Source organism: Molothrus aeneus, chromosome 11, assembly GCF_037042795.1.
Source record: "Molothrus aeneus isolate 106 chromosome 11, BPBGC_Maene_1.0, whole genome shotgun sequence".
In the NCBI taxonomy this organism is placed as follows: Eukaryota; Metazoa; Chordata; class Aves; order Passeriformes; family Icteridae; genus Molothrus; species Molothrus aeneus.
Genome location: NC_089656.1, coordinates 20,341,255 through 20,366,234, shown reverse-complemented (window position 1 = coordinate 20,366,234; position 24,980 = coordinate 20,341,255). Strand labels below are relative to the sequence as shown.

Sequence of the window (24,980 nt, the reverse complement as noted above, 5' to 3'; positions counted from 1 at the left end):
TTCTTCTCCTGTCACAGACTCCCAGAATGGATTGGGTTGGATATGACCTTAAACCTCCTCCTGTTCCACCCCCTGCCCTGGCCAGGGACACCTTCCACTGTCCCAGGGTACTCCAAACCCTGTCCAGCCTGGCCTTGGGCACTGCCAGGGATCCAGGGGCAGCCACAGCTGCTCTGGGCACCTGTGCCAGGGCCTGCTCACCCTCACAGAGAAAAATTTCTTCCTAATATCCAGTCTAAATCCACCCCTCTCCAGCTCAAAACCTCTTGTAACTGATCCTGTTCTTCAGCTCTTCCCTGCAGCAGCACTTGCAGCATCTCTCCTGTTCCCACCTTCCCATACAGAGCAGAGGGAGCTCCTGCAGGTTCCTCATCCCCTGGGACAGAGAGAACTGCCAGGGCTGCTCCCAAACCCCAAACACCCCCCTGCCCTCTGAGCTGTGACAGCCTCGGGTGTGGGGTTGTGGCTTCTGCTTCTCTTCTGGAGCAGGGGCTGGGCTGAGGGTGACCTTCTGCCTCCATTGTCTCTCCTGTGTCGCGCAGGATCCCCTGGAGCTGATCTCTGCAGCCCGGCAGTTCCTGCTGGGAGCCATCCCCCACTGCCCTGCCCAGAGCCTTGGCAACATCCAGCCGGTAGGAGCAGTGCTCCCCCTTCCTGCCAGTGAGAGCTGGGAGTGCTGCTGCAGCTCCCCCGGGCACTGATCCCCTACCTGTGCCAAGCCTGTGCTCCCCTGACCCACCTGGGGATGCTCTGTGCTCCCCTGACCCACCTGGGGATGCTCAGTGCTCCCCTGACCAGCCTGGGGATGCTCAGTGCTCCCCTGACCAGCCTGGGGATGCTCAGCGCTCCCCTGACCCACCTGGGGATGCTCTGTGCTCCCCTGACCCACCTGGGGATGCTCTGTGCTCCCCTGACCCACCTGGGGATGTTCCCTGCTCCCCTGACCCACCCGGGGATGCTCAGTGCTCCCCTGACCCACCCGGGGATGCTCAGTGCTCCCCTGACCCACCTGGGGATGCTCAGTGCTCCCCTGACCAGCCTGGGGATGCTCAGTGCTCCCCTGACCCACCCGGGGATGCTCAGTGCTCCCCTGACCCACCCGGGGATGCTCTGTGCTCTCTGTCTCACCTGGGGGTGCCCGTGCTGCTCTGACTCACCTGGGAGCAGGGGCACACCTCATGCCCAGCCGTGCCATGGCCTCCTCCACATCCTCCACCGTTCCCAGCACATCCAGCCCTGCCCTCATGTGGCTGTTCCTGCTCGGTCCAAGGGAATTGTCAGACACAGCCACAGCCACGGGTGGAACTTTCCCCCTCCTCTGCCTGTGCTTGGCTGAGAAGGCAGCAAAAGGCCCTGGTGTTGCTGGAACTGGCTTTGAGGAAGCTGGAGCAGATCTAATCTGGCTCCCTGCCCTCTCCCCAGCTCCTCAGCACCTGTGAAGAACTGGACCCAGAGCTGGCAGCCAGCATCCTGCACTTCTCCCGGCCTGCTGTGGATGTGGAGCTGGAGGAAGAGCTGGAACTCTTCTGAGGAATGGACTCAGCCCAAGACCTCACCTACACCTAACACAAGGAGCCACTTTTCTCACCTGGGCCAATTTTTTTCAAATTACTTTGTAAATAATTTATTACAAGCATAACCATGAAGCTCTTGTTACAATAAAAAGTAGGTTACAAATTTTCAGTTTAGACTTGCTTTGGGACTCATAATTATGTTGTTGGTTTTTTTTTTTCCTTCTTTTCCAAAACAAAATGTCTCCTTAAAGTTGTCCCACTGTCCTCTGTCCCCCTGGAGCCCCCAGGGGCACCTCTGTGCAGGCAGGGAACAGTTGTGGCCAACTTGGTTTGTACGTGTGCGTGGGGCTGGGGACACGGAGGTGCTGCCAAGGTCCCTCCCCCTGGGATTAGACACTCTGAGTACAACACTGCTGAATCAGACGTGAGCATGGCAATCACTGCATGAGAACAAGCCTTTCTGAGCAAGCTGAAGCTAATTCCACCGAGTTCTTTGGGAGACTAAAACGTAGATTAAAAATTTCCGGTGCTGGAACGGCTCCTACGGGGCTGGGCTGGGCTGGGCTGGGCTGGCTCGGGCCCCTCAGGTGGGCTCGGGCTCCGCAGTCACTTCTGGCTTCACGGCCTGGCCCTGCGCAGTCCCTGCAGGAGTGAGGAGCAGGAGGGGCTCTGGCTCCAGCGCCTTGCCCTTGTCCTGAGCCTGGGTCAGGGGGTGCACCATGGACATGTGCACGTTGAGGTTGTGAGCCTTCTCGAAGCGCTTCCCGCACTGGTCGCAGGCGAACTCCAGCTCGGCCTCGGCTTTGTGCTTGGTCATGTGGTACTTGAGGGAAGCGCGCTGGCGGCACTGGAACCCGCAGATCTCACACCTGCCGGGGCACAGGGGCTCAGCACCAGCTGCTGCTGCTCCCTCAGCCAGCAGGGCTGGGGCTGGAGCAGGTGCTGGGAATGGACACTTCATTGCATCACTGAGTCCTGGCACAGTTTGGGTGGGAAGGGACCTTAAAGCACATCCCATCCCATCTCCTGCCATTATCCACATCCCCCACACCTTCCACTATCCCAGGCTGCTCCAAGCCTCATCCAGCTTGGCCTTGAACACTTCCAGACTCCCCATCCACAATCTGTGCCAGGGCCTCACCATCCTCACTGGAAGGAGTATCTTTCCAATATCCCATCTAACCCTGCCCTTTGGCAGTGGGAAGCCATTCCCCCTTGTCCTGTTACTCCAGAACCTTGTCCCAAAACCCTCTCCAGCTCTCCTGGAACCCCTTTAGGCCCTGCAAGGGGCTCTAAGGTCTCCCTGGAATCTTCTCCAGCCTGAACACACACAGCACTCTGAGCCTTTTCTCATAGCAGAGGTGCTCCATGATCCTGCCCTCATTCATTCTGTTTAAAGTGATCCAGGCAGGATGCTGCCAGCTCCAGGCAGGGTTTGCATCCCAGATTACAGTGCCAGGGTCAGTGACTGACCCCTCTATCCCACTGGAATCACTTACTGCAGGGGCTTCGCTCCCGAGTGCCGCATCTGATGGACCGAGAGGTGTTTGCGTTGCTTGAAGGTCTGCCCACACTCATCACAGATATAGTTCCGTACCTCTGCCACAGAAACAGGGAGTCATGGTTCTGCTGAGCTCCTGGGATGGAACTGTATCCTGGGATGTGCCCTGCACACGCAGCTGCCACGCTCCCTGTGCGAGTCTGAACCCCTCCCCTGCACAATAGCTTGTTCCACGTTCACAGGCACACAGGGAGCCCCGTGTCCCCTTCCCCCAGAGCCTCAGCACCCCCTAACAGGGCACCAGGAGGGTGCCAGGAGGGTGTGTGTGCCCTGCCAGCTGCTGGGACCCACCTGTGTGGATGAGCTTGACGTGCCTCTGCAGGTACCGGTCGATCATGAACACCTTGTTGCAGCCAGGGTGAGGGCAGGGCCTCTCCCGCACCTCCTCGTGGTGCTCCTTGATGTGTTTCTGCAAAGCAAGGACAGAGCTTCTGACAGGGAGCAACTTGGATGCCCAAAAAACATCGAGACCACCAGGTGCAAAACCAGGATTTGCATCCCAATCCAGCCCTGGCAGCAGGGGCTTCAGCAGGACACAGTGCAGCCTGTTCCAAGAGCTGCTGTGAGCCAGAGGCAGGGTTCAGGATAAAACAGGGAGAGCCAGAGCCTGGAAAAGGCCAGCACTCCCAGCAGGCTGCTCTTAGTGGCTCACTGCCTCCTGCAGAGCAGGGTGGGGAATTAAACCCAGCAGGGATCCTCTGCTCAATGTAAGTGGCTCCAGAGTGCTGGGAGCCACCAGTGTGGGACAGGAGCAGAGCCCGAGCTCACCTTCATGCCATCAGCCCCTCTGTAGACAGCGGTGCAGCCCTGGTAAGGACACTTGTAGATGGTGGGCAGCTCCTCCCTGCAAGCAGAGGTGTGTGAGGTGTTGTGGCTGTGGGGCTGCAGCCCAGCCCAGTCCTCAGGGGCCGTCCTTACCGTTCACATTTGATTTTTTTTTTCCAGCCTGGCTTAGGACCCGGCTTCTTCCTTATTTTGGGCTCTTCTGCCTTCTTTGCTTCTTTACTGTCACTTTTCTTGCCAGAAACCCTCCAAGAAAGAAAAGGACAGTGGTTTAAGACTTGATCTTGGTTTTAGACCCACCAAAGTGTCCCCAGCTGTTCGACCTGCTGTGACCTGGCAGAGCAGAAGCACACACAGCCCCAGGTACATGAGCCAGGCTGTGGCTGTGCCAGGCTGGGGATGAGGGCCCAGCCAGTTTAACCCAGTGGGGAGCTTGGGGGCATCTCTGTGACCTGCCAGGCAGGAATGTGTAGGGAACAGAGCCCTAAGGAAAGACATGTCAGCCCCACAGGGGTGGGCACCAGCTCCCCACCCACCCTGAGAGCCCCTTACTTCTTCTCGGGGTAAGGCTCGAAGGAGTCATCTGAGGACTGCACGTTTCTCTTCTCGCTTTCATCATCGCTCAAGAAGTCCCTGAGAGGGAGAAGCTGCCCTTTACCAAGGTGACCTCAGGCTGACCCTCAGCACCAGCAGTTCCCCATTCCCAGCACATCCATCTCCCCCAGGGCACGTGTTCTCCTCCCCGTCCTCTCCCCAGGCAAACACAGCGCCGGTGAACGCAGCAAGGACCCAAACCAGGTCCTTTTAAGGCTAAATCTCTGCAAGAATAATCAAACCACTGTCAGGAGAACAAAAAAATGGCTGTTACTGAAAGGATCTATTCATGGGTGAGGGATGTGGCTGCTGCTTCCTCTACTGGGAAAAGGAATTTTGTGGAGCAAGAATGTCACACAATTGTCTGGCGCAGGTTAATGAAGCAGCAGGTCATTCTGTATTCCCTCAAATGTAACAGCCACAGTTGGACTTTCCTTTTTCCTCCTTTTAGGCCTTAAGCCATACAAGAAGCAATTAATTCCTGAAGACAGGAAATAGGCAATAAATCCTTGCGGCCCTTTTAATGTGACAGCTGACAGGCTCAGCTGACTCTGGAGTCATTCTGCACTTGGCCCTTTAGACTCTCAATGCCTGGATTCGTGTATTTACAGCCCCATTCCAAACCCCTGTGTTAGACTGAGCCAAATCCTCGCTCACAACAGACTGCAGAGCTGCCAGGTCCCTCCCTCTCCCATTTCCCAGTTAAAGGCTCTCCCCAGGAGCAAACAAGGTGGTTTCTCCACGTGCCACCCCGTGCCTGCATTCCCGCTCCCACTGCTCTCCCACAGCAGCTCCCGGCACGGCTCCTTCCCCAGCAGAGAGGGGACCAAGCAGGGCCAGGATCGCTGGGAGCAGCCCGCAAACATGGAGCACACGTGTGTGCAAACCCCCCAGAGCTCAGGAGGGAGCTCAGAGCCCCAGTGCCATGAGCTCTGTGACGGCTGCAGCAGAGCCACTGCTCCGAGCCCCCGGCGCTGGTGGAGAAAGAGCTCTCCGGGCTGGGGGTTCCCACTGGCAAAGAAGACATTTAGGCTATGTTAAACCCACTCTTCTCTCACCCCTCAGAAAGGTCACTGAACTCGTCTTTTACCCGCTCATCCGACGTTGCAGACAGAACCTGCTTCCCACTCAACTGGCCTAGGGAAGGAAGGAAGGAGAACACGGTAGGTTACAAGGAAAAGCAGCAGAGCCCCAGCGGCCGAGGAGGAGCCGCCTGCTCCGGCTGCACTCGCGTGGTCACACCGTGGGGAACACGTGCTCCGTGGCAATCAGTGACTGCTTGAACCAAACTGTCCCCTCTGCCCAGAAACAGCTCTCCCTGTGCTCCACCCTGACCCTGCAGCTCCCAGGAGCAGCTTTTGGTTCCTCCTGTGACACCTGTAACTGAAAGAATTGTGCCCAGGCAAGTCCCAGCTGCCATTCTTGTGTCCAGCAGCTGACATCTCCTGTGGGTGCTAGAGCTAAACACAGCCCCACTTCTGGAACTCAAAACGGGTGTTAATTCCTCACTTCTGTTAGTGGTGTTTGGGGCATTGCACCCAGCCCACACCCACTCAGCAGTTTTCCTTTAGGGGCAGAAGGGCCTCCTGGGATTCAGTATCAGCTGCTGCACAGCAGGGAAACCCAGCTTCAGGGTCGAGGCAAAAGAAACATCTGGCAAACATGGTGCTGAGAAACCAGTGACCATTCCATATCCCCAGGAAGAGCCTGGCAGCAGGGTCTCCCCTCTATCAGAATGGGAACAGCACACAGGGCCAGGACTATGACCCTGTGTTCCCCTGTCCCTTCTGCACGGCTCAGCATCTTCTTCCTCACTCAGAGGCCAGTCTCTGAGCACCTCCCAGAAGGATCTGTGCTCTCCTTGAGGAACAGCAGTCTCCAAGAAGAGGCCCCAGCCCCTTGTCGCTCCCTGGGCCACCTCTCCAGCTCCCTGTCCTTCCCCTGAGGCCAGGACAGATCTCAGGAAGCAAATCCCTCACCTGTGGCAGTGCTCAGAGGGGAGACGGGCTGCGGCAGGGCCTGCTCCCGGACGGAGGTGGCGCCGTCCAGCCGCAAGGGAGACGGATCCCTGTCCTGAGTGGGCTCCTTCTCCAGGCTCAGCGGCACCGCCGTGCTCCCTGTGCTGGCGGGCTGCTGGCCAGGAGCTGTCCTTGCTGCAGCGTGCTGGGCGTTGGGAGCGGGAACAGCCTCGGCACCATTGTCAGTCAGGCGCTGCTGCGCCGAGCCCTTGCTCCAGTCGCGCTGGGCGGCCGCGGCGTTGTCGAGCAGCGCGGAGCCGCAGTCCGAGCCCGTGTCCATGATGTAGTCGTGGCCGTCGGCGCAGCCCCAGGAGGCGCGGAGGACCCCGCAGTACTCGGAGGAGAGCACGCTGCGCAGCGCGGGCACCGAGGCGCAGCCGCCCGCGTGAGCGTGCGCCCAGCGCACCAGGCTGTGCAGGCACTGCGGGCTCGACGTGATCAGCTCCACTGCCCGGGGAGAGGAGAGGCAGCGCAGTCAGGCCTGGGCACGGGGGGCACGCGGGGATGTGGGTCTGCTCCCCCCACCCCAGGGCTGCCCCACAAGGCAGGTGGGACCCACCCCGTTTTTCTTCCCAAAATTTCATTTCATTCACTGGGGAAGTGCCAGCGCTTGCTCCTGTTTCCTCACAGAACCACTGAGGCTGGAAACAACCCCTGAGATCACCGACTCCAACCCATGACCAAACACCACCCTGTCAGCCACTCCAGAGCACTGAGTGCCACATCCAGTCTTTCCTTAAACATCTCCAGGGACAGAGGCTGCACCATCTGCCTCCATCATTCACAGCTGAAAGGGTATTTCCAATTGTCACCAGTGTCCGACACCAGCTGGGACAGGTCTGGCACTGCCACCCAAATCTGCTCTGTCTGCTCTTCCCACCCCCAGGTGAGCCTCTGCCAGTTTGGCCCAGCTCAGGAAGGTGAAGATACTCCTGGGCAGCCAAAGGGAGGAAGGAGAACCTTAACCAGCTGTGTCAAAGGACACCAGAGCCCTTCCAGACGTGGTCATTTCCCACCACCCATCATCCCAGCCCTCCACTGGTGCTGAGGCAGAAAGAAAAGGGGAGTGGGCACTCACCCAGGCAGGAGGCACCTCCTTCCATACCCGGCTGTGCCTGGACCCCGCTGCTCCTGCAAAAACCAGAGGGGCACAGTGGGGTTTGGGGGTCGCAGAGGGACCATGGGGCAGCATGGAAGAACAGGGGGCAGCACGGGGGAGCACGGGGGAACAGGGGGCAGCACGGGGCACTATGGGGGAATATGGGGCAGCATGGGGAAACACGGGGCAGCACGGCACGGTGCTGCTCCCAGAGGTGAGGAAGGCTACGTACTTTCCTTTGGACTTGGCGTGGCCCGTGGGCGAGGCGTTCACCCTCTGGATGAAGGTGCGGAGGACGCTGCGGCACTTGTAGAACTGGGCATGGCATTTCTTGCAGACGAACTGGGGCAGCGCGGGGTCCTGCCGCACCGCCACGCCCACCAGCCGCTGGAAGTCGGCGAAGAACACCTGGTCCACGCGGCGCTGCTTCTCCGAGCTCTCCCCCAGCACGGGCACCTTGCCGAAGGCATGGCGCAGGCTCCGCGAGGAGAACTTGCCGTGGCACAGGCGGCAGTAGCCGGTGCTCAGGGCTCGGCCGATTCCTGCCCGGGAGGAACAAACGCGGCTGCTGAGGGGTGGCACCGAGGCAGCCAAAGGTGCTCCCCTCCCCTTCATCCCAGCTGCCGCCCAAGTCCTGCCTTCAGCAAAGCACGGAAAATCCAGGCAGGAAAAGACCTTTCTGAGAGCAGCTGACCCAAAATCAGCCCTTCTGACCCCACTGTGCCAGTGGCAGAGCCTGCTCCGCGCTGTGGGGTTCCGGGGACTCTGCCAATGCCATCCCTTGGTTTCAGCAGCTCTTCCCGGGTGTTTATCTCCCAAGGATTTACATCTGGCATTGTGTCCCTTGGCTGCCCCAGCGCTGGCTGTCCCATCCCTCAGCTCCCCAGCAGCGCCCTGGCGTGGGGCAGTGTCACCCAGCAGTGTCACCTGTGCCATCCCCGCTCTGTGGGATGATCTCCATCCCTCTGCTGCACCTCAGGTGTGATGGGAACCCCGAGCACGGCCCCCTCCCGGCCCTGATCCAACCCAGCCCCACTCCGAACCCTGGGATGGAGCGGGCTCCCAGGGCTGCCGGGAGCGATGGGGGTCTCACCACATCCCGCGGAGCTGGTGACAGGGATGGGACAGGGCAGCGCCTCCCGGGGCAGAGTCTTGGGGGGCTGAACCCCCCCGACTGAGAGTGCCCCGCATGCCAGCCGCTGTCCCAGGGCAGCGCCGGTGTCTCAGCACGCACCGGAGCCGTTGGAGATCCCGCTTATCTCCTGTCCCAGCTGCAGCACACCCGGGTATCGGCCACCCCAAACCCCAAACCGGGACGGCGCGAGGGTCTCAGGCACCCCAAACCCCAAACCGGGACGGCGGGAGGGTCCCAGGGACCCCCAGAGCGGGATGGCGGGAGGGTCCCGACCACGCTCAAACCGTGATGGAGGGAGGGTCCTGGTCACCGCCAAACCGGAGCAGGCAGCGGCCGAGCACCCCGAGATAGCGGGAGGTGCCCCCACTCTCCCTCCCCGTGAGCCGAATTCCTCCTTACCTTGCCGTTACCGGCACCGGGATGTTCCGTGTTTCAGAAGGCAGAAACTCCACACAAACGGGCAAATTCTGACCCGCCGCCCGCTCGGTACCGAGCCCCGGGACGGGGGCTCTGACCCGGCCGTGCGGAGGGAGCCCCGCCACACCGAGCCTCGCCCGTACCCGGTGCTCGCAGCCCGTGCCGGTGGCGGCCGGTCCCGCCGGTGCCCCCGCGGCGGCTCCGGCCCCGGGGAAGCGGCTCCGGCCCCGGGGAAGCGGCTCCGGCCGTGCCCCCGCTCCCCCCGCCCAGGTCCCCGCGCTCGGGCCTCACCTGCCTCCGGTGCGCAGGCGGCGGCCGCGGGGGGCTCGGCGGGCTCGGAGCCGCGGGCGGCCGTGCCGGGGGTCCGGCGGGGCGCGGGGGGGGCCCGGGGGCCGCCCGGGGCCGCCAGGAACCGCCCGCGCCGATCGCGCTTCATCGTCCCCGCCGGGCCCGGCGACTCCGCCCGCCCGCAGCGCCCCCGCCGGCCGGGGGGACCCGCCGCGCCCGGTCCGTCCCGCCGCGCTCCGGGCGGGCCCGCGGCCCCAGCGCGCCGTTCCGGGCGGCCCCGCGGCCATGGCCGCGCCGGGGGGCGGCGAGGGGCCCGCGCCGGGCCGGGGGGGCCGCGGCCTGCAGGGAGCCATGAGGGCGGCGAGCGGCGCCCTGGGCATGGACAGCGCCGGGCGGACTAGGGTGAGCGCGGGCACGGCCGGGGAGGGACCCCCGGGTTCGGCCGCAGCCCCGGGACTGCACCCCCGGGGCTCCCTCCGCATCCCCGGGCTCAACCCCCATCCCCGGGGCTGCATCCCCGGCCTCCTCCTGCATCCCAGGGCTCCTCCTGCATCCCGGGTCTCCCTCCGCATCCCCGGCTTCTCCTGCATCCCTGGGCTCTCCCCGCATCCCGCGGCTTCGTCCCCCGGCCTCACCCCCAGCCGCAGGGCAGCACCCCCGCTCTCATCCGGCATCCCCGCTCTCATCCGGCACCCCGGGGCTCCCCCCGCGGCCCCGGACTCAGGCCCCACTGCCGGGGCCGCATCCCCGGGCTGACCCCGCATCCCCGGGCTCCCCCATCTCCCGTTGGGAGCCGGAGCTGCGATCCCCCGAGGCCGGAGGGGCTCCCGAGCTCCCCTCCGCGGGGTCCCTGCTCAGCCCCCGCCTTGGCAGGAGGCGTACGTGGAGTACCTGAAGAGCATCACGCTGATCGCCCAGGCCCTGCAGGAGGAGGCGGCAGGGACAGGTAGGGCAGGACCCCGTGTGCCCCCCGCGGAACCAGGGCGGTGGGTGCAGGTCCTGCAGTGCCCTCAACACGCCCTCCCCACAGAGAACAGCGAAGGGGTGACCCCTGACACCCCGAAACTGCTGAAGCTGGCGGAGCAGTGCCTGGAGAGGGTGAAATCCATTGCGGCGGCGCTGGGTGAGTGAGGGGTGCGGGTCCCGTTTTGGGGAGCCGGGTGCCCCCGCAGGGCCAGGCTGGTGGTGGGGCACAGCCGGCCTGTCCTGCCCCCTCCCCAGGGAAAGCCCAGGTGAAAGCGGCTGCACAGGAGCGGGGCGGGGGCCCGGCGCCCCTCCCCAGGCACCGCCGCGTCTGCTCGGACGAGGGGGGGAAGCTCTCGCCGTTCCTGCCCCCGGAGATCTTCCAGAAGCTGCAGATCGCCGAGGCACAGAGCGCACGGAAGTACGGGGGGCTCGGAGCTGGGAGCTGGGACATGGGGTTGGGACAGAGGGTGGTGGAGCTGATGGGGGGCTGATGTGGGCTGGGATATAGGGCTGGGATGTGGGAGACTCAAACACAGCGAGTAGGACATGGGGGGTTCAAACACGAGCGGTTTGGGACACGGGGTCTGGCAAGAACTGCCACACAAGGACTGGCGGTGGCCCCATGCCCGCCTGCGGGGTCACAGAGCAGGATGTGGTCCTGGCACGTGTCCTGTGCCCTGTGGCGAGTGCTGAGGCTGTTCCTACAGGGAGCTGACCCCGCTGGAGGAGGCCTCCCTGCAGAACCAGAAGCTGAAGGCGGCCTACGAGGCGCGGGTGGCGCGGCTGAACCCAAGCCAGGCTGTGCAGAAAACATCCCTGGCAAGTGGGGGCTGGGGAGGAGCTGGGAGCCAGACAGAGCCGGCTGCCAGGCAGGGAGAGGGTCCCTGGGGGACCCCCATTCCCCACTGGTGTCCATGGGGCGTGGGTGGATGTTCCCAACTCCCCTCCTGCTCTGCAGACGCTGTCCCTGCAGCGGCAGATGATGGAGAACCTGGTGATCGCCAAGGCCCGGGAGGAGACTGTATCCTTCCCAGTGGGATTGCTCCAAGAGCCTCTGCCCTGTCCTGGCTGTCACCCACCCCACACAGGCCTCTGGGGTCCCAGCTGGGGGATGGAGAAGGGTGAAGGGCAGTGGCTGAGTGGCTCTGGTCCCTTAACTGTGCCTGGCCCAGCTGCAGCGCAAGATGGAAGAGCGGCGGCTGCGGCTGCAGGAGGCGGCCAACCGGTGAGTGGGGATGTCCCTGCGGGACCCTGAGCTCTGGGGACACCCAGCGGTGCCCTCACTGGCCCGGGCTGTCCCCAGGAGGTTCTCCAGCAGCGTGGCACTCACCCCCGAGGAGCAGGAGCAGCGAGCACTCTACGCTGCCATCCTTGAGTATGAGCAAGACCATGTGAGTGTGTGCCAGGGGCTGCTGGCAGGGCAGGAGGCTGTGCCACGGGGCAGGAGGCTGTGCCATGGGGCAGGGTGCTGCACCATCCCATGACCAGCCCTGGACACTCCCCAGGACTGGCCAAGGCAATGGAAGGCGCAGCTGAAGCGGAGCCCGGCGGATCTCTCTGTGGTGTCAGGGCTCTTCTCCTGCCTCCTGAGGTACTGCTGGGGTGGGCATGGCCCTGCCAGAGCGAGGGGGCTGTGGCTGCTGCCGGTGCCCCCCGCCCACACCACCCCTCTGCCCGCAGCTGCCCCGAGCACCCCATCTCGCAGCTGCTGCGGCGGCTGCAGTGCGCGGTGTACGCCCGGCTCTACCCCGCCATCAGCCGCGGCCCCGCCGACGCCTCCCCCGCCTCCCCCTCGGCTCTGTCCTTCCTGTCGCTGGACGCGGGGGGCTCCTCGCTGCCCGCCGAGCCCGGGGGCCGCCGGCTCCGTGCGTCCCGCAGCCTGCACTGCATGTTCTCGGTGCCCGAGCACGGCCCGGCCGCGCTGCGGCACAGCCAGTCCAGCACCCCCCTCGCCGACAGCGGCGCCCCGGGGCCCGCCGAGCCCCCCGAGCCCCCCCGGGAAAGCTCCTTCGAGGACCTGGAGCGGTTCCTGGCGTCCCCTGAGGGCTGGGCCCCCACAGAGCCCCCGGCCAGCTCCGGGCAGGACACGGCGCTGCCGGAGCTGCTGAAGGGCGTCGTGAGGGACATCCACAATGCCATCGGTGAGGGACAGCCGAGGGAGCGGGGGCGGACGGGGGGCACAGGGTGGGCAGGATGGGGGTCCCAGTGTGGGTAGGACAGGGGTCCCAGCGTGCTGCGTGTCTCACCTTTCCCAGACAGGCTGCTGGCTCTGACTCTGCTGGCCTTCGAGGGGCTCGGCACCGCCGCCGGCAAGGACCAGTGCCTGGCCTGCCTGGAGGAGGCTTTCTTTCCCCCGCTGTGGGCCCCGCTCCTGGCCCTTTACAGGTACCACGACCCCTCTTTGGGGGGTCCAAGACCCACTGACCCCTTCCTGGCACCCCCCGTCACCTCCGTGCCCGCAGGACCGTGCAGCAGCCCCGCGAGGCGGCCCTGGCGCGCAGCATGGAGCGGCACCGGCACGCCGGCCCCGCCGACATGGGGCTGGCCTCGCGCCTCTTCCCGCCCGGCCCCGGCCGCCCCGCGTACGCCTCGGCCGTGCAGGACCTGCGGCTGATCCCGCTGGAGAGCTGTCCCCGCAGGAAGCTGGAGTGCATCGGTGAGCGGCGCTGGGGGCGCGGGGCGGGCGCCCGGGGTGGCGGCGGCCCTGACGCCCGCCCTGTGCCGCAGTGCGGGCCCTGCGCGGCATCTGCGAGTGTGCCGAGGAGTACTGCGGCACCCGGGACGGCCGGAGCCTAGCCACGGCCGCCATGTGAGTGCAGAAGAGCACGGGGAGCGAGGGGCAGGTGTGGGACCTGAGGCCAGCGCGGTGTTGGGGTGCCAGTCCCTGTGGCCAGCACGGCTGATGGCTCCTGTTGTCACAGCGGGGCAGACGACCTGCTGCCCATCCTGTCCTACGTGGTGCTGCAGACGGGGCTGCCCCAGCTGCTCTCCGAGTGTGCGGCCCTGGAGGAGTTCATCCATGAGGGGTACGTGCCAGGGTGCCGGGCCGTGCAGGCACCCCCGGGCTCAGGAAACCAGCACTCTCCTGGGACGGGGCTGTGAGGGCGGGGAGTGGGTCAGAATAGCAGGAGGGCTGAGGGGCGGTGGATGTGATGGTGTCCTGGTCATGGCAGTGTCCCAGCCATGATGGCGCGGTGCCCGTGGTGGTGTCCCGGTGGTGACAGTGCGATGGCTGTGGGCACAGGTACCTGATCGGGGAGGAGGGATACTGCCTGACGTCCCTGCAGAGCGCCCTGTCCTACGTGGAGTCGCTGCAGTGAGGAGGAGGCGGCGCGGGACCCCCAGACCCCGGGCAGGTGCTGCCGCCGCTCCGCGGGTCCTCCCGCCCGGCAGGGGGCGCTGTGGCGCGGGGCTCGGCCCCACCCCGGGGGCGGTGTTACGGCTGGCGCGTGCGTTCCTGCCCGGTGCGCGCGGAAGGGGAACGGGACGGGAGCGCGAGCGGCCGGGACCGGCAGGTGCAGGGGAACCGGGACCGGCAGGTGCAGGGGAACCTGGACCGGGGCGGAACTGGGGCTGGCTGGGAACACCGGGAGGCCTCGGTGCAGGAATACGGGGGGAACCAGGGCCGGGGAGTGACACCGGGGGAAGTGGGGCCAGGGAGGTGCCCGGGAGGCCTCGGGGGAGCGGAGTTCCGGAGCCGAGGCTTTGGCGGGGGATCTTCACAGGTTCAGGAGGGGGTCCCGGGGTACCGGGGAGGGGTCTCACGCTGCTGTACCCGCAGGATGTGTGCAGGCTCGGCGCTGCGGCAGGAGCACCGGCAGGACTACGGGCCGGAATTGCGGCAGGAGTTCCACCGCGAGTACCGCCGCTCTCTGGAGCGGGAGTTCGGCCCCGCCGGGACCTGCCCCGGCCCCGCCGTGGCGGAGCGGCTGCGGCAGCGGCTGCAGCAGGAGCCGGCGCTGCTGGAGGCCCTGCAGGAGGACGCCCTGGCACTGCTGGCCCGGGGGCTGCGGGACCACCCCGACCCCGGGCTGGCGCTGCGAGGCCTGGCCAGCGCCTTCCGGCTGCTGGAGCTGGCGGCCGTCAACCTCTACCTCTTCCCGTGGCGCCGGGAGTTCGGCACCATCCCGGTGAGGCCCCGAGGTGGCAAGGGGATGGTGTGGGGGTACCCAGACACCCTCAGCCACGCTCCCCGCTCTCCTTGCAGACCTTCTCCGGCGCCTATGTGCACCTGCTGCGCCCGGCGCTCCCCGAAGCCGACCTGCTGCGGAGTTTGGGCCGGCTGGGCTATGAGCGGCGGGACCGGCACTGCCTGGCCGTGGGCCGGCTGCCCCCGGGGCCTGCGCTGATCGCCGCCGCTGTTGGCTTCCTGGCCTGCCGCCTGGAGTGTGAGATCCTGGCAGAGCTGGCACTGCAGCTGAGACAGCCCTGCACCGAGGAACTGCTGGAGGCACGGCACTGGCCCGGGGGTGCCAAGGGGCACCTGGAGATGCTGCAGGACCTGGGGACACGGCCCAGGGTGGCTCCGGACTGCGGTGACAGCGTGGATCTCTATCAGGAGAGGCCAGACAGCCCTGAGGACACGGGCAGCAGGGACACAGCCCCCCCAGCACTGTGGAGGGACCCCCAGGATGTGCCCACGAGGGGCTGGGGCCGCTGCAACAGCACACTTGGGCCAGAGCCTGTGGGCAGCACTGATCCGGACACCTCCTCTCACCTCTTCCCAGAGCCGGAGATGGTGGGGAGTGGCAGAAGGCCCCAGGTCCTGGGGGAGCCCCGGGATTCCCCCCAGCCCACAGCAGAGCTGCCCTGCTACCAGCTGCACTCATGCCTGCAGCAGGGCATGCTGCCCTCGTACTGCTGCAGCACATGCCGGCAGCTGCACGGGGGCGGCTGCGCCCTGGGCCGCGCCTGCCGCAGCCGGCACCGCGGGCAGGAGCTGCATGGGGAGCGGCAGCAGCGCCTCTGGCTGCAGCGCACCGAGCTGGACATGCTACTGGCCCAGGGCTCTGCAGCCAGCTCCTGACACGGCCCTGCTGCTTGGCACAAGGACCCGGACTCGTCGGCCCCCGAGACAGCGGTGCCAGGCCCTGCTCCAGCCCAGGCACTGCTGCTGTAAATTATTCTGTGCATCAGTAAAGTGGCTGCCTCAGCATGGCATGTTCTGTCCTGGTGAGGGGGAGCAAGATGCCTGGGCCAGGGGAAGGGGTGCAGTGATACCTGACAGCACGTGACCCTGCAGGAGCAGCTCCTGGCTCCCTGAGAGTGGGGACCAGGATCCACTTAAAGGAGGGCAGAACCTGGGCTGTCATGGAAGTATCCTTGTGCCCAGGGTGACACAGAGGAAGGAGAGCAGAGCCACAGCTTCTCCCACTCCTGCTGGCACCAAAGAATCAAGTCACTCTACACAATGTTGCCACTGCCAGATGCTTTTATTAATGGCAGAGTCGGGGTTTCCCCCACAGACAGCACAAACCAGGACCCGCCTGGGACGGGACTGACCCTGCCAAGCCTGGGCAGCCCTGGGCCCCATCTCTCTCCTGGCTCTGGGGCCCTGCACAGCCGGCTGCAGACTGGAGCCTGCCCTGTCCTGCAGGGGCAGATGGATGGAGGAGCCGTCCCCATGGCGCTGGGACTCTTGGGCTGAGAGAATCGCCCTCAGCCAGGACACGTCAGGCCTGTTCCAGGGCACAGCTCAGGGCTTGCTGCGCTTGGCCTGGCTCTCCACGGCTGTGCTGGCCGCCCGCTTGTTCCGGTGGTGTGGGAAGGTGGGCATCAGCTCTGGCTCACAGGCTGTGGGGCACAGACAGGGGTCAGCAGGGCCCAAAGCCTCCCAGCCCTGCCCTGCCCCAGCACGGGGAGTACTTACGCAAGGGCTTCTCCTTGAAGTAGGAACTCTCCAGGCAGTCCTTGGCCGTAGCCCTGTGGGGACAAGGACAAGTGGCAGGGACCACCCCAGCCTGGGGGACAGTGTGGGGCAGGTCCCTGCCCTGCCCACCCCACATCCTGCCTGGCTCTTACCTTTTTTTGGGGTCATACATGAAGAGGAAGTTGAGCAGTCGCAGCCCAGCCTCTGAGAGCCAGGGAAACCTGTGCTTGAGGTTGTTGTAGGGCTGCTTGCGCAGGGTGTACTGCGTGGCCAGGGGCAGCTTGGAGAACCCCTGGGGGAAACTGAGTGTCAGGAGGGGCCAGGGGAGCACCAGGGAAAAGGGACAGGGGGAAAATGGGCAGGGAGCTCTCACGGGCCAGATGTTCTCATTGGGTGTCCCCAGGAGCTGCACGATGAGGTCGATTTGGTGGATCTCAGAGGTGCCTGGCAGCAGTGGTTTGTGTGCCAGCAGCTCGGCCAGGATGCAGCCAGCAGCCCTGCAGAGCACAGGAGCCTCTCCAGTGACCCCCCTGCAGCGTGCAGCCCCCCAGGCAGCCTCAGCCCCTCCCTTACCACATGTCGATGCTGGTGGTCTGGGTGGTCATGCCCAGCAGCAGCTCTGGTGCGCGGTACCTGTGCAGGGGACACTCGGTGTCAGAGCTGGCACCAGCCCATCCTGCTAGGGGACCCACCCTGGCACTGCCACTCACCACAGGGTCACCACTTTGGGGGTCATGGGCTTAGGGGGCATCCCGTAGGTGCGTGCCAGGCCGAAATCAGCTGCAAGAGAGAGAGACAGGAGGGAGCCCAGCTCTGAGCTGTGCTCATGGCACAGAACAGCCAGGGCCCAGTGCAGGTGCCAGGACTCACCTATCTTCACACAGCCCTTGTCGGTCATCAGCAGGTTGGAGACCTTCAGGTCCCTGTGGGAAACAGCAGCTGGAGCTGAGAGACCACACAGAAAATCCAATCCCATCGTTCCATGGCCTCCCTGCCCTGCCGGTGCTCCCAGGACATGGGAGGTGTCCCCAGACCCCCCTTTGTCCCCCCAGCCCCAGCCTGCCACTCCCACCTGTGGATGATGTAGTTCTCATGGAGGTACTGCAGGCCCTTGAGCACCTGCAGGATGATGCACTTCACCTGGGGACAGAAGACAGGAGCTGTCACCTCTATGGGAGCAGCACTGACTGGACACAGCCCAAACCCACTGGGGTGTCCTGCAGTCCCTCCATCCCTGTGTCCTTCCAGGGGGTTCTGGGTGGACATTTTCTCCCAGGTCTGTTTCCCTGACATTTTGTTCCAGCCCCAAACCCAGCCTGTAAAGTCCTGGAAGGCTTCCCTGAGAGTCAGCAAAGCCCAGCTCCATCAGAATCCCTGGAATCCCCCAGCTCAGGGTCTAGGCTGCCCTTCACAGTGCCCACGTGGAATAGCAGCACCCTCTCATGAGTGCTGGAACCAAATCCTGCCCCAGCCTGTACCTGAGCCTCTGAGAAGGGCGTTTGCATGTTCTCCAGGAGACTGGCCAGGTCCTGCTCGCAGTATCCCATCACCAGGAAAATGCTGTTGGACACAAGGCAAGGTCAGAGCCTCCCCCAGCACAGCTTTGGCTGCTGAGGCAGCTCAGGCCTCCAGGGAAGGTTTGGGAGGCACAGGGAGGACAGACAGGGGACTCTCACCTCTCCAGGTGGTTTCCCACAACCACGTCCTTCAGCTCCACAATGTTGGGGTGCTGGAGCTGCAGGAGCAGGGTGATCTCCCGCAGGCTGCTGATGGGCATTCCTGGGAAGGGAGGGAGGAACACAGTGCTGCAGAACAGCCTGGAGGCAGAGCCAGGACAGAGCCACCCCTGTCCCCCCTGCTCCTCCATTACCATCCTTCTCGTTGTCCATCCGCACCTTCTTCAGTGCCACTGTCTCGTTGGTCAGCGTGTCCCGGGCACGGTCTGGGGACAGCACAGGCCACCTTGGCACCAGGACACACACCTGGCTTTGTCCCGACCCCACCTCAGCCCCCCCACTCAGCCACAGGGGGGAACTGTGGGGGCTACAGGCACCTCCCGACCCGAACCGTGCTGGGATTCCACACGGGGAATGGCTCCCACAGGGGAGGGCAGGGATGGACGGGATATCCGTAAGGAATCTTCCCTGTGAGGGTGGGCAGGCCATGGCACAGGGTGCCCAGAGAAGCTGGGCCGCCCCTGGATCCCTGGCAGTGCCCAAGGCCAGGCTGGACAGAGCAGCGTGATCTCGTGGAGGGCATCCAGTGGAAATGCCATCCCTACCCAGGGCAGGGAGTGGAAATTAACCCCGAGAGCCCTTCCCGGTCCCGCACGGCCTCTCCCGCCCGGGAAGCACAGCCCGCACTCACACACGATGCCGTACGTGCCCTCTCCGATCCGGTTCAGCTTCTCAAACTCCTTCACGCTGCGGCATCGTCCCAGCTGAAGCCAAAGAGCCGCGTTCAGCCCCGAGGGCTCCTCACCGGAACCCCCCGCCGGCCCGCAGCCCTCCCACCCCCCGGGACCCGCCGCACTCACCCGATCGGCCGCCGGGACCTCGAAGAAGCCGTCTCCGCACAGCCGCCGCAGCCGCAGGGGCTCCAGCTCAGGCTCGGCCGGTCCCGGTGCCGGTTCTGGCCCCGGTTCTGACGCCGCCTCAGCCGCTGCCATGTCCGCGCACGCACGCTATTATGCTGCCGCAGGCCCCGCCCACCCTCAAGCCCCGCCTACATGCATTAAGCTTCTGGAAACCGTTGTTAGAGAGGGACCAATAGCGACCCTGGCCTGTGATAACCCCGCCCCATTTAGCCCCGCCTCCTCACAGTCCCGCCCTCAGCCCCGCCCCGTGTCGGATTTTTGGCTCCGCCACTTCATGCCCGACTCCCCAGTGCTTCCCGCTGCCCACGTGACCTGGTCCCACCATCCCCGCTCTCGCGAGACTCAGCGTGCGCACCCCGGAAGCAGCGGCGGCGGAACCCGGAAGCGGCGGCGGAACCCGGAAGCGGCGGCGGCAGAATGGACGGTACCGGGGGGTTGGGCGGTACCGGCGCCTCTTGGCGGGGCTGGGGCAGCTCGTTAGGGGTGGGGCTGGGGGTGAGGGTCGGAGTCGGGACTGGCGGCCGGGAAGCGTGGGCGGGGTCGCCGGTCATCCGACACCGGTACCGGTCCCGTCGCTGAGTCTTTGCTCTCCTTCCTTTCCAGACACGCTCTTCCAGCTGAAGGTGAGAGCAGCGGAGGCCCTTCCGCCTCCTTTCCGTCCCGTACCGCCGGTCCCGGGGGAGTCCCGGGCCCTGTTCCGCCCGCTGGCCCGGCCTCACCCCTGCAGCGGGCAGGGGGTCGGGCAGCCGTGGCCAGTGGGAGGTGGCAGGGGTGGGACAGGTGGGCACTGGCAGGGTGGCACAAAGGGGAGCAGCTTCCCAGTGCCAGAGGGTGGGGTGGGATGAGATATGGGGAAGGGATTCCTGGCTCTGAGGGTGGGGAGGCCCTGGCACAGATGCCCAGAGCAGCTGGGGCGGCCCCTGGATCCCTGGCAGTGCCCAAGGCCAGGCTGGACAGGGTTTGGGTCACCCTGGGGCAGTAGAACTGTCCCTGCCATGGCAGGGTGGGGCTGGATGGGCTCTGAGTCCCCCCCAGCCCAGAGCAGTCCCTGACTGTCCCTGCTCTGCCCCGCTCTGCCCCACAGTTCACGGCTAAGCAGCTGGAGAAGCTCTCCAAGAAAGCCGAGAAGGACTCCAAGGCTGAGCAAGCCAAAGTCAAAAAGGTGTGTGGGGCCCATCCTGCCACTGCCATCCCCTCCTGCCCCCGTGTGGGGCTCATCCTGCCCTGCTCAGCTCCATGGGGCAGCTGCCGTCCCCTCCTGCCCCGCTGTGGGAGCAGGGCAGGGCAGACCCTGCTGGGGCGGGGGACATGGCTCACACAGCCCCACCAGCGGGGTCTGGCTGGCTCTGGGGTCACAGCAGGGCCGTGTCCTGCAGGGAGCCCACCCAGGGCTGCGTCCCACAGGCTCTCTGAGCATGGCAGCCCAGGGAGGGCTCTCTGAGCAGGCTCTCTGTGCATGGCAGTCCCAGGGGTCTCTCTGAGCAGGCTCTCTGTGCGTGGCAGGCCCTGCAGCAGAAGAACGTGGAGTGTGCCCGTGTCTATGCCGAGAATGCCATCCGCAAGAGGAACGAGGGGCTCAACTGGCTGCGCATGGCCTCGCGCGTGGACGCCGTGGCCTCCAAGGTGCAGACTGCAGTCACCATGAAGGGGGTAAGCTCCAGCCCCGGGGGGGTGTTCACAGGGCTCTCAGGAACAGGGGAGAGACGAGGATCTGTCTCTGTTGGAATTAAATACCAGTATAGCCAGATGGATCATGCCTGGGCTCGTCTGGCCCTTGCTGCTTGACCAAAGGCAGCAGCTGTGGTGGATTCACCCCAGAGACACCTTTGGCTGGCTGGGTGTGTGGTGGTTTTACCCCAGAGACACCTTTGGCTGGCTGGGTGTGTGGTGAATTCACCTCAGAGACACCTTTGGCTGGCTGGATGCTGCACCTGGATGCTTGGGACAAGTCCAGGCATGCAGGAGCTCAGGTTTCCCTCTGTGGAGAAGCTTTAAGGCGATGGTGAAGGAAAGGAGTCGCTTCTGATGGAGGGTTTGGATCCAGAGCTTTATTCTGGCCCTCAGGCCTCTGAATGCAGCACCAGCTCCCACAGAACTCCCTGAGCCCGTGGTTGCTGCTCCTTTGAACCCCGGGGAGAGGGGCAGGGAAGGGGCAGGGAGCCACCAACCGGGTACAGGAGGGGAGGGACAAAGGGACAAAGGACACCTGGATGGCCCAATGCCCCCCAGGGCTGAGAGGCATCTTTTGGACTCTGCCAATCACTCTGGAATGCCAGGACTGACAGACAGTGCTCAGCAGGGGTCAGGGTGGGGAAAGGAGAGGTGATTGGCACCTGGGGAAGGACCGGGAAACTGAGGCAAGCTGTGACATCACACTGACACGTGACTCCAGGTTTGGGAAGGCTGGTTTATTATTTTATTATATATACTGTATTAAAACTATACTAAAAGAATAGAAGAAAGGATTTCATCAGAAGGCTAGCAAGGAAAGGAAAAGAGGAATGATGATAAATTCTTGTGACTAACCAGACAGTTTGAGCCAGCTGACTGTGATTGGCCATTAATTAGAAACAACCACATGAGACCAATCCCAGATGCACCTGTTGCATTCCTCAGCAGCAGATAACCATTGGTTACATTTTGTTCCTGAGGCCTCTCAGCTTCTCAGGAGAAAAATCCTGCCAAAGGGATTTTTCAAAAAATATCACAGCTACCCATCCCCACATGGAGCTTCCCCTCTCTCTGCCTCCAGCCACCCCCTGGCACTGTAGGACACGAAACAACACAAGAGCACACAGCGCTGCTCTCAAGGTGGAAAAAGGGAAATTTATTTTCTGACTCTAACATTTATAGATTTCTAAAAGTGACAGTGGATTGGAGGGTGACAGTGCCACCTCTCCAATGACATTGGGCAAACCAACAGTCCATCAAATTTCTCCTCCTCCATAAAAGAATGCAAACCAATAAGTTATTTACAGAAAAGAAATAACAGAATTTACAGAAAGTGTATGAGAAAGTTTGCTACAAGAATGTAAACATCTAAAGGCTTAGAAAATCTTAAAAAATCAGGGTGACAATCCCCAGTGCCCCCATGTCCCCAAATGACCCCAGCAGGGCTCTGGTGGTCTCAGACCCCTCAGACAGGTTCATCCTACCTGGGATGGTGTCAGGACAATGCTCGGGTTTGTCTGCAGCCCTCAGAGCATCCCTGAGGGAATCTCCTCTTGCAGGTGACGAAAAACATGGCCCAGGTGACCAAGGCTCTGGACAAGGCCCTGAGCTCCATGGACCTGCAGAAGGTGTCGGCAGTGATGGATAAATTCGAGCAGCAAGTGCAGAATTTGGATGTTCACACGTCGGTGAGTGCTGGGCAGGCAGGAGACAGAGGGTGGGGTCCTTGCTGGGTCTGTGTCCGGCCAGGGGGACAGGGCTGTGTCTGTCCCAGGTCATGGAGGACTCCATGAGCTCGGCCACCACGCTGAGCACGCCGCAGGAGCAGGTGGACAGCCTGATTGTGCAGATTGCTGAGGAGAACGGGCTGGAGATCATGGACCAGCTGAGCCAGCTGCCCGAGGGGGCCTCGGCCCTGGGGGAGAGCTCTGTGCGCTCCCAGGAGGACCAGCTGTCCCGGAGGTTGGTGCTCTCCCTGCTCCTGGGCTTCCCAGGCTCCCTGCCTGGCCCTAAGGGGAGGAGCTGGCCCTTCCTGGGGCTCAGAGGGGCTCCCTGGCCCTTCCTGGGGGCTCAGAGGGGCTCCCTGGCCCTTCCTGGGGGCTCAGAGGGGCTCCCTGGCCCTTCCTGGGGGCTCAGAGGGGCTCCCTGGCCTCGCTGCCTGCAGCTGCTCCTGCTGCCCTGACCCGGCTCCCTGTGCTGCTCTCCCTGCAGGCTGGCTGCCCTGAGGAACTGAGCTGTTCCTGGGGCTGTGGATGGCACTGCTGGAGCAGGACCCCCTCCTGCAGCCCCCCCTGCCTCGGGACTGTTCTTGGGGGGTGACAGCCCTTCCCTGAGCCTGTGGCCATCCCGGTGGGAATGCTGTGCTGGATTCTGGGGGGCTTCGTTTGGGGGTGCTGCTGCTGGCAGAGCCCCACATCCTGTCTGTGGGGAACACTAAGGGGATTTGTCTCCCTGGTCTCGGGATGCTGCTCCCCAACCCCTCTGTCGTTCCCTGTCCCTGCCCAGAGCTGAGCTGTGGGCTGAGTTCCTCAGGGGCTGGCTGGGAGGAGCAGGAGAACCTGCAGGGGTCCCCAAATCCCGGCTGGGCGGGTCGGTGCCTTGCAGGAAGGGGCGGTGCCAGCGGGGTGTCCCCTCCCTCGCTGTCGCCGTCCCGGTGCCCTGTGCTGCTCCGCGTCCTCCCAGCCACACCCCCAGCCCCGTACCACGAAGTGCCCTTTGGAACACCCTCCCTGCCCAGCCCTGTGCGTGTCAATCCACACATTCCCCAGGCACTGCCAGCTGGAAATGGTTATCCCGGCCCTGACTGCCAGTGTGGACCAGTGAGGAGCCATGGCCAGCCCTGGGAGCAGATTGCAGCAGCTGTGGTGGCTGCAGACACGTCCCCAAATGTCCCCCTGCTGGGTGGGTGTGACAGGGAGTGCAGAACCATCCCGGAGCAGCTCTGCCTCCATCCCTGTGCCTCGTCCCTGGGTATCCTCTGTCCCCTTGCTGCTGGCACCGGGCAGGGGCTGCTCTCCGTGTCCCCTCCCGCTGCTCGTCCCTGTCCCTTGTCACCTTCCCGTGTTGCTGGAGCTGTTTGTGCCCCTCCCACGGCACTGCTGGATTGCTGGAAGCTCTCCAGGAAGGAAGTCCCGTTTCCTTTGGGTCTCCAGGAGGAACTGTCACCTCTGGGGGATGTCGTGGGGCCACCTGCCTGGCACAAACACTTCCTGCTGTGCTGATTGTTTTTCCTGAGTTCAGTGGCCTTGGAGCGTGTGGCTGGTGACACAGAGCCTTCCTCTCCACCGAGGAGGAGGAGGAGGCAGCTTTGGGCTACAGCAGAGCACTGGATCTTGTCCCACCTCTCGAGGGGCTGGGTGGGAAGCTGGGGGACCCCGGAGATTTGTGCCTGGCTCCCTGCACAGTGTCCCTGCAGCCCTGGGGCTCCAGACCTGCCCCCTGTCCCTTCCCCAGGCTGTCTCTCTGCGGTTTCATTGGTGGGGTTTTTTTTAAGCTTGTCTTATTTGCCTTCTTTTTGCCCAAACCGTGTCCATGCCCTTCTGTGGGTTTAAATAAACAATCTCTGAACACCCCAGTGTGTGTTGGGGGTGTGCATGCACACGGGGTCTGTGATCCCCCCTTGTCTGATTGTGTCCCCTGCCCTGGGCAGGACCTGGTGCCAGGGGCTGCCCTGGAGCTGAGGAGGAGGAGGAGGGAGGGACTGCTCTTGTTCCCAGAGCCTCTGCCCATGCCGGGAAGTGGCTCGGGGTGCCCACTCTGGGGATTCTGGAGGGCGAGGACAACCCCCTTCCCTCACTCCTGCAGGGACCTGTCCCTTTCATGTGGCCAAACGGGGGCACCAGGGTGAGCAGGAGCTCGGAGCAGCTGGAGCCCAGCTCCCTTCCCCATTCAGGCTGGGCCAGCCCAGCCCCCTGCACCGTTCCCCAGCCCTCGTGGGGACAAGCTGGGCCCCCCGAGGGGAGACCCCGGGCTTGTCACCGCACCGAGGTGGCACCACACCCATCCTGCCATCAGCACCTGCCCACAGCAGCCTCGATGGCAGGGACGGGGCTGAGCGTGCAGCCTTCCCTTCCCTTCCTTGTTCCCTTCCCTGCTCCCGTCCCTTCCCCATCCCAGCTCCCTGCCCCGTGCCCGGCTGGCAGGTGGCTCTGTGCCTCAGCCAAATCCCGAATGGCACAGGAAGATGGCTCCCCTTCTCCTGCCTGTTCTCCCGCCTCCGCTCCCAAGACAGGCTGTTCCTGAATGCCAGAGGAAATTGCTAAGGAGATAATTAAGTAGCCAATTAATTAGCTAATGATTAATGGAAGCATCCTGCGGAGGCAGCTCCGCAGCCGCCCTGGCCAGGTGCTGCCGGGATGTGTCACTCCCGGTGCCGTTACAGCTTCCCGGTGTGCGGGGCGGGCAACGCCGGGACCCCGCGGCTCTGCCCGGCCGGTGACACGCCGGGATGGCCGGTGACATGGGGGGTG

The 24,980-nt window shown here is 64.1% G+C and overlaps 6 protein-coding genes across 9 annotated transcripts in view; 4 read left to right on the top strand and 2 right to left on the bottom strand.

Annotated features, from left to right (window-relative positions):
• The window catches only part of FANCA (FA complementation group A), a 33,599-nt gene extending 31,911 nt beyond the window's left edge, over window positions 1-1,688 (top strand). For 2 of the 3 annotated variants that reach the window (XM_066557596.1, XM_066557595.1), the window contains exons 42-43: window positions 543-632; window positions 1,423-1,688. In XM_066557596.1, the coding sequence (XP_066413693.1) occupies window positions 543-632; window positions 1,423-1,530 (198 nt within the window). In that variant the 3' untranslated portion in view covers window positions 1,531-1,688. Of the gene's footprint in view, window positions 1-25; window positions 36-489; window positions 633-1,422 lie in introns of all 3 variants that reach the window. The other variant, XM_066557594.1, reaches the window with a different exon arrangement.
• Window positions 1,609-9,557, bottom strand: ZNF276 (zinc finger protein 276). The gene is made up of 11 exons (XM_066557597.1): window positions 9,413-9,557; window positions 7,802-8,111; window positions 7,549-7,601; window positions 6,432-6,917; window positions 5,511-5,589; window positions 4,411-4,491; window positions 3,994-4,104; window positions 3,844-3,919; window positions 3,367-3,484; window positions 3,014-3,113; window positions 1,609-2,383 (listed from the first exon to the last, which is right to left on the bottom strand). The coding sequence occupies exons 1-11, from the start codon at window positions 9,555-9,557 to the stop codon at window positions 2,098-2,100; spliced, it is 1,845 nt and encodes a 614-aa protein (XP_066413694.1). The 3' UTR covers window positions 1,609-2,097.
• Window positions 9,558-9,694: 137 nt separating this feature from the next.
• On the top strand, window positions 9,695-14,265 carry VPS9D1 (VPS9 domain containing 1). Its single transcript, XM_066557362.1, has 16 exons — window positions 9,695-9,811; window positions 10,283-10,355; window positions 10,440-10,532; window positions 10,631-10,793; window positions 11,083-11,194; window positions 11,334-11,396; window positions 11,548-11,600; window positions 11,679-11,766; window positions 11,881-11,966; window positions 12,056-12,516; window positions 12,631-12,760; window positions 12,838-13,031; window positions 13,103-13,184; window positions 13,297-13,401; window positions 13,620-13,731; window positions 14,157-14,265. Exons 1-15 carry the CDS (start codon window positions 9,695-9,697, stop codon window positions 13,693-13,695), a joined length of 1,896 nt encoding a protein of 631 aa, XP_066413459.1. The 3' UTR covers window positions 13,696-13,731; window positions 14,157-14,265.
• On the top strand, window positions 14,158-15,401 carry SPATA2L (spermatogenesis associated 2 like). The gene is made up of 2 exons (XM_066557199.1): window positions 14,158-14,505; window positions 14,583-15,401. The coding sequence occupies exons 1-2, from the start codon at window positions 14,158-14,160 to the stop codon at window positions 15,399-15,401; spliced, it is 1,167 nt and encodes a 388-aa protein (XP_066413296.1).
• Window positions 15,402-15,788: 387 nt separating this feature from the next.
• CDK10 (cyclin dependent kinase 10) lies at window positions 15,789-18,930 on the bottom strand. 2 transcript variants are annotated; one of them, XM_066557428.1, is made up of 13 exons: window positions 18,781-18,930; window positions 18,612-18,684; window positions 18,115-18,186; window positions 17,921-18,023; window positions 17,723-17,804; window positions 17,317-17,384; window positions 17,115-17,167; window positions 16,955-17,024; window positions 16,818-16,877; window positions 16,618-16,741; window positions 16,397-16,536; window positions 16,245-16,297; window positions 15,789-16,168 (listed from the first exon to the last, which is right to left on the bottom strand). In XM_066557428.1, exons 1-13 carry the CDS (start codon window positions 18,910-18,912, stop codon window positions 16,071-16,073), a joined length of 1,128 nt encoding a protein of 375 aa, XP_066413525.1. In that variant the 5' UTR covers window positions 18,913-18,930; the 3' UTR covers window positions 15,789-16,070. The 2 variants fall into 2 exon arrangements, with proteins under 2 accessions (XP_066413525.1, XP_066413524.1); XM_066557427.1 differs by having other exon boundaries at window positions 16,397-16,741.
• Window positions 18,931-19,158: 228 nt separating this feature from the next.
• On the top strand, window positions 19,159-24,080 carry CHMP1A (charged multivesicular body protein 1A). Its single transcript, XM_066557291.1, has 7 exons — window positions 19,159-19,264; window positions 19,444-19,463; window positions 19,925-20,002; window positions 20,344-20,490; window positions 22,071-22,199; window positions 22,286-22,473; window positions 22,723-24,080. Exons 1-7 carry the CDS (start codon window positions 19,258-19,260, stop codon window positions 22,742-22,744), a joined length of 591 nt encoding a protein of 196 aa, XP_066413388.1. The 5' UTR covers window positions 19,159-19,257; the 3' UTR covers window positions 22,745-24,080.
• Window positions 24,081-24,980: the final 900 nt, after the last annotated feature.